This window comes from Natator depressus, chromosome 4 (genome assembly GCF_965152275.1).
Source record: "Natator depressus isolate rNatDep1 chromosome 4, rNatDep2.hap1, whole genome shotgun sequence".
Taxonomy (NCBI): Eukaryota; Metazoa; Chordata; order Testudines; family Cheloniidae; genus Natator; species Natator depressus.
The window spans coordinates 97541335-97559019 of NC_134237.1; the positions used below are offsets into that span (position 1 = coordinate 97541335).

Sequence of the window (17685 nt, forward strand, 5' to 3'; positions counted from 1 at the left end):
GAGTGTCAACAAACATGTGGACAAGGGTGAGCCAAACAATACAGTGACTTGGGCTTTCACAAAGCCTTTGACCAGGTCCCTCACCAAAGGCTCTTAAGCACACTAAGCAGTCATGGAATAAGAAGGGGAAGATCCTCTTATGGATCAGTAATTGATTAAAAGCTAGAAAACAATGCATAGAAATAAATGGTCAGTTTTCATAATGGAGAGAGGTAAATGGCAGGATCCCCCCTAAAGATCTGAACTGGGACCAGTGCTGCTCAACATGTTCATTAATGATCTGGAAAAGGGGTGAACAGGGAGGTGGGAAAATTTGTAGATAATGCAAAGTTAGTCAAAGTTAAGTCCAAAGCTGACTGCAAAGAATTACAAAGGGATTTTACAAAACTGGGTGACTGGGCAACAAAAAGGCAGATAAAATTCAATGTTGATAAATGCAAAGTAATGGACATACAAAATGATGGGGTCTAAATTAGCTGTTACCACTCAAGAAAGAAATCTTGGAATCATCATGGATAATTCTCTGACACCATCCACTCAATGTGCAGCGGCAGTCAGAAAAGCTAGTAATGTTAAGAACCACTGGGAAAAGAATAGACAATAAAACAGAAATATCATAACGCCCTATATTAATCCATGGTATGCGCACACCTTGAATACGGTGTGCAGTTCTGATTGCCCCATCTCATAAAAGATGAAATTAGAAATGGAAAAGATATGGCAACAAAAACGATTAACGGTATGGAACAGCTTCCATAAGAGAAGAGATTACAAAGACTGGGAATGTTCAGCTTAGAAAAGAGATGAATAAAGAGAAGATATGACAGAGGTCAGTACAACCATGAATGATGTGGAGAAAGTGAATAGGGAAGTCTTATTTACCCTTTCACAAAACACAAGAACTAGGGGTCACCTGAAGAAATTAATAGGCAGCAGGTTTAAAACAAACACAGGAAAGTACTTCTTCACAGCACACAGTCAATCTGTGGAACTCGTTGCCTTGGGATGTTCTGAAGGCCAGAAGTGTAACTGGGTTCAAAAAAGAATTTGACAAGTTCATGGAGAATAGGTCCATCAGTCGCTACTAACCAAGATGGTCAGGGATGCAACCCTATGCTCCAGGAGTCCCTAAACCTCCAACTGCCAGAAGCTGGGACTGAAAGACAGGAGATGAATCACTTGAAATTGCCCTGTTCTGACAATGGCCAGTGCCAGATGCTTCAGAGAGCATGAACAGAAAACAGGATGCTGGGCTGGATGGATCGTTGGTCTGACCCAATATGGCTGATCTTTTGACAGTGTTGAGCAAGTTTTCTTGTATTCAGGGTTATTATTTCAATGTTCACTTCATTTATTTTTAAAAGTCTATGTTGAACTGTGTCATTATTTGCAGCCTACTGAAACTAGAGAAGCTGTTCACTGACACATTGCACAAGTACCAGAACTTCTGATAACTTGTGGCATATAAAATTTGATACCCAGTTCAGTTACCTTGTCCCTTAATGTCAGGTAGTGACATGTGAAGTCACTGATATTAACGTAGCTTTAAGAATTAAGTACAGCCACTTTTCAGGTATCCTCATCTTTCGTTGGGCATGAATATTAACACAGTTTGAAAGGAAACAGAAAACTACTGCAAAAACACATTTGGCCCTCTGGAAGCAAGAAGTGCCCTTTCCCCTTACGCCTGTGGATGCTGATTGTACCTGTCTGACTGATCCTAAAGATGGCATGGAAACAGGCTACACACCCAATCCCAAAGTTGCCAAGAATGAGATTTATGCAAATGAGCTTTCCCAAAAGTGCCCTCCAGAGATCTTCCTATATCTTTCTCTTGTGCTGTCTCCACAGAGATAACTGCAGCTGAAAAACTCTAGTAACATCCTTGGAGCAGCAGCAGAAGGTGAGAAATGGTCCAGGATGGATCCTCAAGGTTACAGCAAAGAAACAAACCCTCAAGAGAGTTTATTTGAAGGTAAGGAAGTATTTTTCTTCCAGCTAAATCTCTTATCTTTTGTATATGTAGAGCACAGCCAAATGATACCGTAGCGCTATAAAATACTGTTGTCTACAAAATTACCTTGTCTACAATGGGAAAACACGGTGTCTTTAGCAAGACAGTTAGCCAACATGATGTCACTTAACATGTTTTTAGGTACTGCTGAGCACCTAGACAGAACTTAACATGATCAAAAACATCTTGTCTAGGACAATGTCTTCACTGGGGAGAAAAAAGGTTCTAATTAAAATCCCACTGACGACAAAGCAGTTGTAGTTTTAGTTAGTGAGTTTAGTTAGTCACAAGTTAGTGAGTTGAGTTAAAGACAATAGGGGAATTGTGGTTTAACTCTACTTGCTAACTAATGATAAAACTATAACTACCTTGTCTTTGCTGGGATTTTAACCTGAGTTATCTAACTCAAGTTAAGAACACACCTCTTATTTGCAGTGAAGACATGCCCTGGGTTTGACCATGACCAGCTAACTCATAATTAAACAGCACTGTCTTTGTTCACACGAGGTGCTCAGTGGTATTGAAAAACATGTTAAATAGTACTAAGCACACCGCATTTTCCCCAATGTAGATAAGGACTATATCATGGCAATACGCAGAAGGGCCCTAAACAAATCATTTTAGGTAAATAAATCAAAGAAAAAAAGAAAAAAGACCAAGAATCTGCTCTGGGAAGGACACACCTCAGTGCAACCTGGAAAGCTACATTTGGTTTTGTAAATAGGATCAGAAACATGAACCACAGTAAGTGGAGAATAGAAACGTAGCTTAAATTATATAGCCGTTGGCAAACGAAGGCTGTCTGAATTAGAAACCTGCAACAGTTAATAAAACTGTGCTCTGTCGGGGGAACAAACATTTACATCATTAACAGAATTAAATTTAAAGATGCTGGATATCATATTCATTTTAAAATGACAGATTATTGCCCTTTATGGGCCTATTAACTGAATTCTTTAAGTTTTATGGGGCCTTTATGCATTGGCTGCACTCAATAAAGACACTTGGGAATGCATGTGTTAAATTCAGGGAATGGCTTGGTGTTCCTGTCACACAGGCCTCCCAAGGGTCACGGGAAACCCCTTCTCCCATTATCCTAGTTTTTACACCCTTCCTGAAGATCCCACATTTCAGTCTGGCTGAGAAAAGATAAGTAGGATTCTCTTAGGCACCCTCAAAGATGTTGTCTAGTGAGGACGTTGCAGGGCAATGTAAGGAGATGTGCACAGTGTCTTTGCAATGCTCCTTGCGTGGCCAATCACAAGGGAAAGGCAGCAGCAAGCACTGAAACTCAAGTGTCTCATGTGGGTGTCCTCACCACAGAGATGCCAGCCCAACCCTCATGGAAAGGTCCTATAGAAAATTATCATTTTTCCATAGTTTTCAAACCATCCTATAAAATGTAATACAAAATTATATCCTTACTACTGTATATAATTCTATAGGATAGTGTGATGGGGCAAGGCCAGATGGCTATATTAGCTCCAGGCTAAACAAATCCCTGGTACCAGGATAAGTGAAATGGCAGCTGTTCCAGGTCAATTAAGACACCTGGGGCCAATTAAGAACTTTCCAGAGGGCAGGGAAAATGCTAGGTTGATTGGGACACCTGAAGCCAATCAGGGGCTGGCTGAAACTAGTTAAAAGCCTCCCAGTCAGTCAGGTGGGTGTGCATGTCAGGAGTTGTGGGAGGAAGTTGCGCTGTTGGAGAGGCTGAGTAGTACACACCATATCAGGCACAAGAAAGAAGGCCCTGAGGTAAGGGTGAAGTGGAGCTTGAGGAAGTGAGGGCTGCTGTGGGGGAAGTAGCCCAGGGAATTGTACATGTCATGTTTCTAAAAGGTCAGCTACCATAGCTGATACTATTAGGGTCCCTGGGCTGGAGCCCGGAGTAGAGGGCTCCCCCCGCTTTGCCCCCTGATTCTGATTAATCACTGAGATTGGGAGACAACAGAGATTGTGCAAGGAAGGATAACTTCTCCTCACCTCCCTTGCTGGCTTATGAGGAAAATGGCTCAGTAGACTGACCCTTGTCTCTAGAGAAAGAAGGGTTACGTGGAGGGTCACAGTGAGCCTCTGAGGCTAGCGAAATCCACCAGGAAACGCAGGACCCATGGAGGCAAGGACAGAGCTTTGTCACAATAGTTAAAAAAAAAAGTCTTTAAGGCCTGCTCCAAAGCTCACTGAAGTCTGTGGAAAGACTCCCTCTCAGCTCAGTGGGCTCTGGAGCAAGCCCATAGAAAGGATTAGATGCTCTGTGAATTTCTATTAGATTTTAGAGTAATTTCTACAGAACCCTATTGATTTCATCCCTCTTAAATTATATAGGACTTTCCCACAAGGGTTTATCTTGTTCATCGTTTCATAGAGTTTAAGGCCAGAAGGGATCATTAGTCTTATGTCCAGTATATCACAGGCCATTAACTTCATTTAGTTACCCTCATATTGAGCACAACTAGGGTTAGACTAAAGTATTTCAGCCCTCAGGAGACTGAGTTGTAGCAAAAAATCTAGTTCATCTATATGAAAGTTTTCTAGCTGAGCAGCAAAACACTGGGATATATAAACCAAATAGCTGGCAACTTTGTCCTCAAGAGATTCAACACAGCTGCCTGTAAGCATGTTACAAATATCTGAAAAGAAAATGGGTCTCCTCTCCATTTCTCAAAGGCCAGATTTCTCTTTCCATCTCCTTTAGTAATTCTGTGTATGGCCAGATATTAAACATTTAAATATTTAATATTTTTATAGTCTCCTTTAGCCTCTCGTATTAAAAAAAATGCAAGTTGACATCGTCCCCTTAATTGTTTGTAAATATCTGTGGACAGACATCATGAGATGTGTACAAGATATGAAAGTTCCCTTGTCGGATTGCTGCTTATGCAGTATAGGTGACACTTGCCTCTGTGCAGAAGGAGAGGGCAAATCCTGTCCACCACTAAGGAGCTGATCACAAAGGGATACACAACATACTGTATTATACTGCCTTTGGTGCATAGGAATTGCCTGGCTTTCTGCACCGGGGTGAATGTTGCCCAATGTGCACTTATTGTGGTTAAAGGAAATGAGTCATCTTGAACAGTAGTTGATCCTACTGCAGCCTAAAATAACTGTTGCACTTTCTGAAGACCATTCTCTCGCTCCAAGCTGCATTGAACTTGTCTGTGGTTATTATTTCCTCTGTCACAAGGGAGGATGTATTTTGGTCTTCCTACTGATTTGCTTTTGCAAAGCAAAATCTGCAATGCTTTTTGCTTCAGTCTTTATCTTCAAGGAGCTATATGGCTTAGGCTTAGCATATCTAAAAGATTGCTTAGAGCTTGAGAATGAAGACATTGGTTGACAACTCCCCTCCTCAGGCACAAGGGAACTTTCCACCTTAAGGGTAAAGCTCATGTGTGCTGGAGACAGAGCATTCTTGGGGGCCGTTGAGAGGCTGTGGAATGAATTCTTCAGGCATTAAGGACCATCACGGACCTCACCACTTTCCACTCCAAATGCAAGCCATATTTCTTTGACGTGCTCTCTCTAGTACAAACTCAAAGCAGTGTTTACATTAAAAAAAAACCATACCAAACTAAAACACTTTACTGCACACACAGCTTTCCCTTGAGGAGAGGATGAAAGAACAAACCACATGAGACAGATGTTAGTCCCTTTTTGCTTAATAAACTATTGGAAGGTGCTAGGAGACTACAGTGATGAGGGAAATATGTAGAGTAGAACAGAATAGAAGTTGCTGCTGCCCCAGGTAGTGTCAACAATGAAATATCTCTAGACACTTCTTTTAAATAAGGTTTTATTTCAGTGATTCTTAATTTCAGATTCTTGGTCACACATCTCTCAGTATTTTGCAAAATGTAAGGTCGTATAGGCCTGCATCCCTGAGATTCGGAGAAGACCCTTATATGTAAAACATGGTCTTCTAAGTTACTGAGGATAGAGTCCATTTCCATTGATTTCAAGAGATCAATTCAGAGTGTACACCCCAGGAGGAGAGGGGACTACGGTGGCTTTAAGCTACCTATTCAACCTTCTGATTCTGTCCTGTTTCAGAGGCTGCAGAGGCCCCTGGCATAACATAGGCAGCCCTAAGGGTCTCTCTATGGAAACCTCCCTAGGCTGCCCTCTCAACCACAGCATGGTCTGGAATCCCCTCAGTGCTGTATACTGCAGCCTGGCCTGTAACATGCCCTGGCTGCCCCCCAGCACACCTCCTAAGTCAGGACTTGCAAAGAGAAGCCTTGGAGGCAGCCCTATGGCTTTCTTCAACAGTGCCTGTGTGAGGGGAATCCTCCCTCAGCAGGAACTGGGGCTTTTAGGACCCTTTTATGCCACACCAGCCCTTTTATCTGGTGTAAAGTTGCTGCAGCAGGGGTAAGGATCTCACCCACTGTGTACTGGATACAGCCATTATGGTACAAAATCATTGCTGAACTCCCCTAAACTTCTAGCCTGTGGTGCATGCACAATTTTACAAGTAGAGTCTATAAACCAGAATGTGAATCAATTGAGTTTGAAATGAACATCTAACGATCCAAGCTTCCCTAGTCTCCATTGTATTTACTTCTTTTGAAGAATGTTAGGGTATTATAGAGAAATGCACTCCAAATTGTCTGTCTGCTGTCAACTCTCAATTAATTAAAGCATGCTAGTTTGGATTAAAGTTTTTTTTTAATTAAACATAGATTTAACAGGTCTCACCTGGGATATGCCAGTATTTTTTTAATTACCTTTTTTTTCTTGATCCTCTTCATTATTTGAGTCCTTTGGAATGAAGATCTCTTTAATAGCAATTAAGTCATTTTTCACAGTTTCCAATTCCTCTCCATTAAGTGATGTTAAAAATGACTGAATCTGAAAAAGGAAATGACAGTGATCACTACTAACCCAAATCACCCCTCTCTTTACTGAAATTACAAATTTTGTTCCTGACCCCAAGGTGTGTTGAGCAGTAGACAAGAACTCCCATTAGAAGATCAGGTCCTTTATCTAATCTATCTACCTAACTTATCTAAGGATTAATTATGTGTTCATCCACTTGGTATCCGAATTTCTTACAAATATTACACAAGCCTTACAAGATATTTGAGCACACTTTTTTGGATTAAAACCAATTTACTTTAACATCTTATAATTATTCTGGGAAGGCTCTGGTGAAGAGAGTGGGTAGGAAGAGCAGAGGGGAAGACTCCCTGTCAGCCTGAACAGCTGTGGCAGGGAATTCCAGAGTAGTGGCCCTGTTCCCTACTCCCACAGAGCTTATCCACATTACTGACAGTCCAACTGTTCTGAAGAATGCAGTGGTCATGGCAGATCATTGTGCTGGAGAAAGTCTGGTTCTAGCCCACTGAGAGTTTTGAAAATTAAGGCTATGAACCTAGGGAATGACTGTTAGTAGTCTGCTCTCCTCACAAGCCGCCTTAGTCCCAGCAAATTCGCATAGGCTGTCTTTCGTGGACACTCACCAGTCTGTTTTCTTCTTCAACTAGGAATATCCTTCCAAAGTCCCCAAACTGCTGTCAGTTTTCCCCTGCATGTAGGCTGCTTGATCTGCAGTTGATACCCAAGCACTGAACACTCTTGCTTACAAGAGATGAACCTCATTTCATTATAAAGAAGTCTGAGCTCTGGTTAACTTGAATTTACATGGACTCAAGCTAAGTTTGGGCTATGATGAATGTGAAGGTGTTTTTACTTGTTTCTTTGTTTTTATAGGATCTGACTGTGATTTTTGTATTTACAATTCTACACCTAGAAATAGGTGCAATGCTACAACTACAGGGACATTAGGTGTCAAAAGTATTATTGAAATGGGCCTGCAATTATTTGTGCAAGAAAAACAGGAGGCTGAAGTGAGACCCTTTTAAAAAAGCTGAACACTGGAGGCTGCTTCTGCACCAGTCTTCAGCTGGGCCAGGGTCAGAAGACTTTAGACAGGGGTGGTGACTCTGGTACAGTGTATGACCCCCTCGGAGTGTTCCTTCTGCAGGGTGAGTGATCTGCAGTTTGCACAAGCACACTATCAACCACAACGAATTTATTTTTTATCATGTCATTTTGACTTACATTGCATGGCAATCAAGACCACCCCCTCCCAAACACTGCCCCCTCACCAAAAATGAGCCAGTTTTCCCCTCCCCTCAAAGCACATTCCTACAGGTACTATTCTCCCTCTCCCATTGGGCCATGCAAATCTGTAATGTGAGCACACAAAGTACCCCTTACTTCCGCTGCTCGGGTGCAATCAGCTCCCGCCACGCTAGCTTCACTTTCTGGCTGAGCATACCAATCCAGTGTCCCCTTGCTGTCATAGGTCCTTTTAGAGGGAAATGGCTCACTTCTGGCTTCACAAAGGTTGTGAAGAGCACAGCAAGCCACAGTAACACAGACAGCAGTAATTACACTGGCATCTAATGGGTTTGTAAACACCTCCAACAGGATATTAATCTGGCAAAAGCACATTCAACAATCATTCTACACCTGCTTAGAGTGTAATTAAACTTTTTTTTGCCTGGGCCTCTGAAATCAGGGTATGGTTTCATAAGCCAAGGCAAAAGAGGGTACGCAGGTTCCCCCATAACAACAGTGGGGACAGTAACACCACTTATATCAATGTCATTTGGTAGGAACAGTGTCCCAGCCTGTCCATGAATCTAGACTCGAGAGCAGCAAAACACTCTGGCATCATTAACTGTTCCTTTATAGCCCACACTGACATTCATAAATCTGCCTCTGGGGTCCACTAGTGCCTGCATAACAATGGAGTAATACCCTTTGCAGTTTATGCACTCATATGCTCCTTGAGGAGGGCCAACTATGGGCACAAGTCCCATCAACAGCACCACCACTGTTAGGAAACAGAGTGGGCAGTAGAGTTTTCCCACAGTTCACCGTGTTCCTAGGGCTAGAATGTTGACATTGGTGGGGGGCACTAGGCACTCTGGAATATGGTTACTTTTGACTTGGGTCAGTGCACTGCAGTGTGGATATTAGAGTCCTAGGTTTGAGCACGGGTCAGAAAATTCTTAACCTAGGGTTAAAATGCAATGTAGATGCTCAAGCCCAGGTTTCCCTGATGTGGGTCAGCTGACTCAAGTCCCAATTACCCTAGGTTACATTGCTGTGTAAACCTAGCCACAGAGACTGCTTACATCTCTATTTATATCTTGGGTTGGTCAACAACAGGATAATAACACAATGCAATAAAGAATATTTAGAAGTTAAATAAATAATCTAGAATGCATTATATTTTATTAATTGCTTGGTGTAGTTGGTGCAAGGTTCCTGAATATAAATGGTAACACCTTTAATAAAAACATTACACTTGAGTCTTCTGATAAAGCTTGAAAGGGCATTAGCACCGTGTAACAGGTTTAAAAATGCAGAACACATAATGTCTTAACAACTAGAACTTTCAATAGCAGATTTTCTTGCTTCTTTGTGCTAAATCCTGGTCCTCCTGAAGTCACTGGGAAAACGCTCACTGACTTCATGATATAAGGGATTGACCCTTGGGACCAAATCAAAGCCCACTGAAGTCAATGAAAAAACTCTTATTGACTTTAATGGGACTTGTATGAGGAGATTAATGCTTACAAAAAGTATTTCACTAAACATTGTGTTTGTTATTTATGCAGCTTGTATACTGTACCTTGGCTTCACTTTCATTTGACAGAATTTCCAGAGCTTCAAGATGGGACAAACCTTGAAACTCATCAAAAAGCAGCCCATAATGTACTGTCCTTTCAACTGTAACTTGCTGGGCCAATCTCTGCTTCTCTTTCTCTTTCGCTTCTCGCAACAGCTGAAAAAATATACATCATTCCTGTTAATTTACTGACTGCACTGCAGATTTGGCAGTTTTTATTACTCTCAGCCTCATCTCTTCTAGGCAATAATAATAAAATTTGGGACGATATCACACCTGCAGAGCTGAAATTTTAGTCAGCCTCAGATATCCCTCATAATTTTTTTGAAAAACCTCTCTAATAAAATATTTAAGTAGCGTTCTATATGTGGTTTTCTCTATGGTAATTATTAACTGTCTTTAAAAACCAACAACAAATAACATTGCTCATATCCTCAAATGCAGTGTCGGCTACAGGTAATACCTTATAAATTTAGCTATCATTTGCAAGGGAAGAAAAATTAAAAAGTCTTTACTTCATCTAGTGATTCATCTGATACAGGTCCTATGGTACGTATACATAGAACACAATCTCTGCAGAATGCTGTTTCCAGGGTTCCTACCCACATGAAGTATTTTCAATATATAGTGAAACCTGCCGTAAATGACCTTTGGACCCACAAAGATCATTTGCTTAATGAAGGTAGGCTTTTGTAATAAAAGAGGATCAAAACTGTACTCCATACACTCGGAGATATTATGGAGTGCTCTCTTAATACAGAAGGTTGTGTAAGAAGAAATGGCCTTTTGTACACATTTTCCACTGTATTTATGAGTTAAATTTCAACCTATCCAAAGCCTATGCACCACTTAAGCCTATTTTGACATTTAACGCTTATGTGGCACTTTGGCCTTCTCCTGTTCCTCTGCACAAGAATGAAATATCTAGCTCTACCATGTTTGCACTATTTCCTATTTCAATTTGGTATGACATGGCATTCAAGTATTCATTAGACATACGAAGTATATTGGGTCGGATTTTCAAATGAGCCCCATTTTCAATACTGCATACACAATTCTTCATACTTAAATTTTGCATGCACAAATTAGATTAAAAGGAAGCAGTGGACTGGGACTCAGGAGAACTGGGTTCAGTTATTCTACAACTTTCCGTGTGAACCTAGGCAATCACTTTACCTTTCTCTCCCACATTTCCCCACCTCTTATAACCTCCATTTAACACTTCCTTTCTCCCTTGCCTATTTAGGCCCCAGTTCAGGACCACACTTAAGCACATGCTTAACTTTAAGTATCTGCTTAAGTGCAGTCCAGAATAGGATGGACATGCCATCACTTAACTGAATGTATTAACATATACCTGCTCATGCAATTAGCTGGCTTCATGTAGATGTTTATTTTTTGCAGACGCAGCTGTAGTCCAGCGTTTGAAAAATTGGTTCTTACAATTTAGATGACTTTCTTCAGATCAGAAATTTTCAGTCAGATCAAATATTGAGTCTACACTACTTGAGAGAGTCCCCTTTATTACCAGAGTTGCAATATTAGATTGTGAAGTGCCTTGGAATGCTTTACAAGAAACACATTACCCAAAACTAAGCGGTGATCTTGCAATCAGATCCACTTAGAAACTTCAACTGCAGTATTGGGGCTGTAGTATTTTATGGCTATACATATTTCTTGTTTAACAGTAATGGCCATTTGGAGCACTGCTCAAGTAGATATAGGTAAAGTGTATAATTATGTAATTTGCTTAGTACGAATTAGTTTGCTTTTGATCTGCTCTAACAGTATCATTCTGTTTCTGCTTAAAGTGGTAGATGTTAAAAATGAAACATTTTACTGAGAGAAAAATATCTCACTGCAATATTACATTCTACAAACAGGAAAATACTGTGGTAATATAAAGGCTTCCTTTTAATGTCTACTGCTATAGGATTTCCCTTAACCTTACTACATACACTAGAGATTTTATGCTACCTAGGTCTGTGTTTATTAATACACACACATACACTGTTTACTGATGAAATTCTATTGCAGTTAGCAAAAGTAGTAAGCAGTTACTGAACATCTGTACCTGGAGAGCTAAAGTAACTGGTACTTGCAATGATTATATTCAGATTATACTGTTACAAGGTCTCTGAATCTTTGAAGAAACAAATCATGTGTCTTTGACTCATATGGTGAGGGCATGGTGCATTGCTGTTGAGTATGCTGTTTCCCTAGATGACAGCATTAATTTAAAAGAATAAAAGTAATAATTTTTTACTGCTTTAATTTTTTTCCCAATAAAATGAATGTTACATTCCACTATTACTCATTCCCCAGGAAACCACTACAACTATGTATGTATTGGTGTGAATGCAAGATTTATAACTATTATGAAAACATTTGATCACTCATCCAGAGTACAGTGTTTATCACCTGACACAGTATCTTATGAAAATCAGTAATTGTACATCCTTGCTTATATGCAAGTGCTGATTTTACAAAATACGTTACTTTGCAGTCCTGCAGAGAACAAAGCGGAGCTGACACAATGCATAATTTTTATTTGCATAGATTTAACTATCCTAAATTAACCCTACTACTGATGTGAATGAAATTCTGGCTCAGTAATCTGCAACTGCACTAACAAAACAGGTTTGAAGCAGTCTAACCTGAGATAAGGAAACTGTTCTTTCCATCAGTATTTTGGTTCTCTTAAATCCAGGATCACTTTCTGCCAGGACATTCATGGTTTTCTTGCCGATAAATTCCAAAGCATCTAGACCGCCAGTCAAAACACTTTTTCCCTGCACATAAAACAATGCAGTGTGGTTATTTTCTTTACACTTTAAGTTAATAAGAAATTGTAAAAAACATTGATACTGCTGATGCGGACTTTGAATTTTTAATTTCCTAAAGTTTCTCCACCCTTACTAATAATAGGATTTATGACTTCATCAATCATCTCACTTTGCTTTGAATCCATGTTCCTGGAGAAAAAGTACTATACAAAGGTTTTATAATTAACTTATTTTGAATGATATTTCATAGCTTGATGTCAATAAGAAATATGCCCAATAGCAATTCTCTTAATAAATTAAATAATAATAATCAGAAAATAAAGCCATATTTGCTTTGTATACATGGATGACTCATCTTTTCCTGTAACAACATGCAGTGGGTCAGTGCACATCTTAGGTACAAAAGGTTCCTCTGAAGTTAAGGACCCTTATGAGAGGAGCTCACCTTACTCGTGGAACTGATTTTTTTTTTTCATTTGACAGCTGCAAAGAACTGCTACATGGGAGATTCTCTCACATAAAACCATTGATCCTCTGTCCTCTCATCAGCTTTATCCACCTCTCTCATTGGTTCAGCTACATGGAAGAAGAACCTACACTGGCTAACTGTTCTGTCTTTAGCCTAGACTCTATGTTTGGCAGCTTCTCAAATGAGGAGCTGAACATGGAAAACTTTACAGAGGTCTCAGCAGTCAAGACTGCCTTTGTTCTCCATATTAGAACACTGAAGGAAACTTTCTTCAACAACAGGCAGGAGTCACTACATTACCATGAGGAACCTGAACTCTTCTTTTTCTTCTTGATACCGTTTGTTACCTTGATATGATGGCCTTCACCACCCACGTGGACAGCTCTCACTTTCCAGCTCACCCTCCTAATTCTCCCACATGCAGACTGGTCTCCCCACAGAGCTCAGGCAGTCTCACCCAAACCCACCACCAGCAAATCGTGGGTAGCTACAACCTCACTGACTCTGTGACTCTCATTGCAGCCCTCAAGGAGTGGTCAATGGAAGTCTTCCCAGGTTTCCAGAATCCTTGACATTAGAGCAAAGCTATGCTTCGAATGAGCTGGACAGTCATTGTAATGGAACATCACCCTCACCAGTTTTTCATAAGGGAAACCCTGCCACCCATGCTCCCTAGATGCTGCCTGCAATTTTCTGCAATCCCATGTTAGAGCACCATGCAAAAGAGTTCAAAGGGAAATGACTGTAGTGGTAGCATTTTATACACACTGAAAGGAACAAGGCAAGATGTGGATGGATACTGGAGATGGTAAAATGGAAGAAGCAACAGGATTAGGCAAAAGCGGGGATACAGGGGAGGAGAGGGAAGAAGAGAGTGAAACGCAATGCTTAGGTTTTGAGCCTGGATGACAAGGAATATGGAGAGAACAATAGTAATAATGGATAAGGGAGGAAAGATGAATAGATAGCTCAAATTTTGCCATGTTGAGTTTGAGATGGCACCAAGATATCCAGAGAGCAGTGTCAAAGAAACAGTTTCAGATGTGAGACTAGGCAAAGAGTGGAGGCCAGGGTAGAGAAGAAAAGGAATCATTTAGTAAAAGTCTTGAACCAAGCAAATGTAGGATTGTTTTGTTTTATTTGCCAGGAAAATATCAGAAACCCTCCTCTCAAAGTTAATCACGAAGGACTTGATTTTAATAAAAATCACATGAGAGCACCACACCTCCACCTGACTCCCAAGGCTTTGCATAGACATACACAGTGCAGCTGCCAGAATTTTTTTAAAACTAAGTCTAGTCCCAAATGTTCACTCAAAGGCCATGTCTACACTTTGAGCTAGCTATGTGATTCCCAGCTCACATACACATACTCGCGCTAGCTCAATGAGAGCCAGCGCGAGTATAAACAGTAGTGGAGCCATAGTAGCATGGGCAGCAAGATGCAGTGGCATGGTTCAAAACCAGGCTGAATACAAACTTCATGGGTATGTCTCAGCATTGCTAAGCCGAGCCTCTGCTGTTACTGCCCGTTCTACTACAGCTACGCTACTGTTTATAGGTGCACTAGCTCTCATCGAGCTAGCATGAGTATGTGCAGGCAAGCTGGGAATCACACCCCTAGCTCGCAGTGTAGGTGTAGCCTAAACTGGTTACTTTCTTTGATCTACTTGAAATTTTATATTGAGCTAATTATTTTTGCATAAAAGTGTCATTGTAGATCTGTGGTTCAAACACTGTTTTTCAGTCACACAACTCCCAAACCCTCGTCTTCAAATATGACTTGCAATTAGAGGGCACGAAGGAGAACTTGAGAAGACAAGACACATTTGAGTTACTCACTGTGTTCTGGACAGCATTAGTGATTGTTGACAGCATCCCACGAGATCCAGATGAAGGAGAAGAGGGTGAAACCCCAACAGAGCTCTGGTCTGGGACATCGTTGGAATCTAATAAAATGAAAAAGAGCCAGGCACAATGCATCTTCAACACTGTGTTATCTTCAACAAATCACAATGAACTGGATTCTGTCACCAAAATCTTTGTATTTCCTAAATTGTATACATTTGACAATTTGTCAGAAAGTTCCGTTCAACTTGGACTAATAAGCTACTTACTGATGATCCCTGGTGTTTCGCTCTCAGTTGTGGCAGGTTGTGCGCCTTCTGAAGATGTTGAACTCGCATTATGAATTCTTAGAGTGGCCCCTGCTTTTTCCTTTACTGCAGTTAATCCATGACCTGTTTAAATGCAATTATGCATGTGTCTGTGATTTGGAAACACTCTTATTACTACTAACAAGGCATAATATTTAATGCTTAGTAAATACATTAATTAAGAATTAGGTGAAAATCACAAAATATGAAGCCTACTACATCTGCTTAACTTATTTTCTAGGTCAGAAAAGCCAGCTAGACCTTCATTTACTCACTAGTTATATTAACACATTTCAAACTCGTGTCCTGTATGTTAATTGAGCAGAAATGATGAAACTGAAATACAATACAAATGATACAGGATATAGATCATTGTAAATCTTGTTACTGTGAGAGAGAGAGAGAGAGGTAAATGTAGTGCCCAATCTTTCACAGTACTGAGTGCCTTCAGCTCTGATGAATTGATATGGGAATTGAGGGTGCTCTGTGCCTCCCAGGGCTGGAGCTTAAGTGGAATTCAGATGTTTCATAAGAATGGATGGCCATACTGGGTCAGACCAATGGTCCATCTAGCCCAGTATCCTGTCTTCCGACAGTGGCAAGTGGAATGACCAGAACAGGACAGTTATTGAGTGATATATCCACTGTCATCCAGTCCCAGTTTCTGGCTATCAGAGGTTTAGGGACACCTGGTGTATGGGGTTGTATCCCTAACCATCTTGGCTAATACCCATTGACAGACCCATCCACCAGGAACTTATCCAGTTCTTTTTTGAACTCTGTTAATAGTCTTGGCCTTTACTATATCCCCTGGCAATGAGTTCCACAGATTGACTGTTCGTTGTGTGAAGAAGTACTTCCTTGTGCTTGTTTTAAACTTGCTGCCTATTAATTTCATTGGTTGACCCCTGGTTCTTGAGTTATGTGAAGGGGTAAATAACACTTCATTATTCACTTTCTCCACACCAGTCATGATTTTATAGACCTCTATCATATCCCCCCTTAGTCATCTCTTTTCTGCATTGAAAAGTCCCCGTCTTTTTAATCTCTCCTCATATGGAAGCTGTACCATACCCCAATCATTTTTGTTGGCCCTTTCTGTATCTTTTCCAATTCTAATTATCTTTCTGAGATGAGGTGACCAAAACTGCATGCAGTATTCAAGGTGTGAGCATATGAAAGATTTACACAGTGGCATTACGATATTTTCTGTCTTATTATCTATCCTGTTCTTTATGGTTCCTAACATTGTTAGCTTTTTTGACTGCTGCTGCACTCTGAGCAGATGTTTTCATCAAACTATCCACAGTGACTCAAAGATCTCCTTTTTGAGGGAAAACACTTAATTTATACCCCATCATTTTGTATGTATCATTGGGATTATTTTTTCCAGTGTGCATTACTTTGCACTTATCAACATTGAAGTTTATCTGCCATTTTGTTGCCCAGTCACCCACTTTTGGGAGATTCCTCTGTAACTCTTTGCAGTGAATTTTGGACTTAACTATCTTGAGCAATTTAGTATTGTCTGTAAACTTTCCCACCTCACTGTTTACCCCCTTTTCCAGATCATTAATGAATATGTTGAATGGCACAGGTGCCAGTATAGATCCTGGGGGGACCCTGCTATTTACCTCTCTCCACTGTGAAAACTATCCATTTATTCCTACCCTTTGTTTCCTATCTTTTAACCATATACTTTCCTCTTAACCCTTGATTGCTTACTTTAAGAGCTTTTGGTGTGGGACCTTGTCAAAGGCTTTCTGAAAGTCCAAGTACACTGTATCCACTGGGTCTCCCTTGCCCACCTGCCTTCTGATACCCTCAAAGAATACAATTCATGCAATTCATCTTTTTTCCCCAACATTTTTGGGGCTATTGGATTTGTTCTCAAGTGTGTTACTTGGATTGGCATTTTAGGAACACTTTCCCTAAAAGCCCTGAGAGGTGATACAAAGGAGAGTTGAGGATGCTCAGGACCTTACAGGACTAGGCTCTGAACACAGATGCAGGGCTTTCCCTTATGAACCTTTGCTCTCTAAACAATCAATCATCCCACTCTCCTGGGTTATCTTGTGGCTCTAATTTTAACCTTCAAATCATCTTCCCCCATAATGCTGTTGCCAGCACCCAGTGCCGAGAGGCAAAACAACAGCGGGGGTTCGTTACCCGGTGTGCGTCACCCAATAATCACAACGGGGTGGAGAAGCAGAAAAGTTTTTATTTGCAGCTGCAAAAAGGTACAGGGAGAATAGAATCTCAAATCCTGCACACAGAGCAGGAAGTTACACAGGCTTTTATACATTTTTTTTTAGCATACTTATTTAATAGCAAGCTGCCCTAAGTATCCATATAGCCAGCCAATCCAGTTACCAGCTAGTTTCCTTGTTTTTTGTATTATTTGTTAAACTATACATAAAGCTGCTTTATTTAGCATTGTTTTTTTTATATTTTCCCTGTTTGGCCTTGTTTAGTTTCAGGCAGTCTGACTCTGCAACATATTGTTGCAGATCCTCAGCATAACTGCTGCGAGTGCCTCCAGGCGGGGGGTCCAAGGACACTTGGGCCTAGTACGCATAGCTGCTGCGAGTGCCTCCAGGCAGGAGGGGG

The 17685-nt window shown here is 40.7% G+C and overlaps 1 protein-coding gene across 4 annotated transcripts in view; it reads right to left on the reverse strand.

Moving 5' to 3' along the window:
• FAM114A1 (family with sequence similarity 114 member A1) overlaps positions 1 to 17685 on the reverse strand; it is a 73689-nt gene that overhangs the window by 20200 nt on the left and 35804 nt on the right. For all 4 annotated transcript variants that reach the window (XM_074950117.1, XM_074950116.1, XM_074950115.1 and 1 more), the window contains 5 exons: positions 15037 to 15159; positions 14762 to 14868; positions 12323 to 12457; positions 9669 to 9821; positions 6748 to 6871 (listed from right to left, as the gene is read on the reverse strand). In XM_074950117.1, coding sequence (XP_074806218.1) covers positions 6748 to 6871; positions 9669 to 9821; positions 12323 to 12457; positions 14762 to 14868; positions 15037 to 15159 — 642 coding nt within the window. The remainder of the gene's footprint in view (positions 1 to 6747; positions 6872 to 9668; positions 9822 to 12322; positions 12458 to 14761; positions 14869 to 15036; positions 15160 to 17685) is intronic.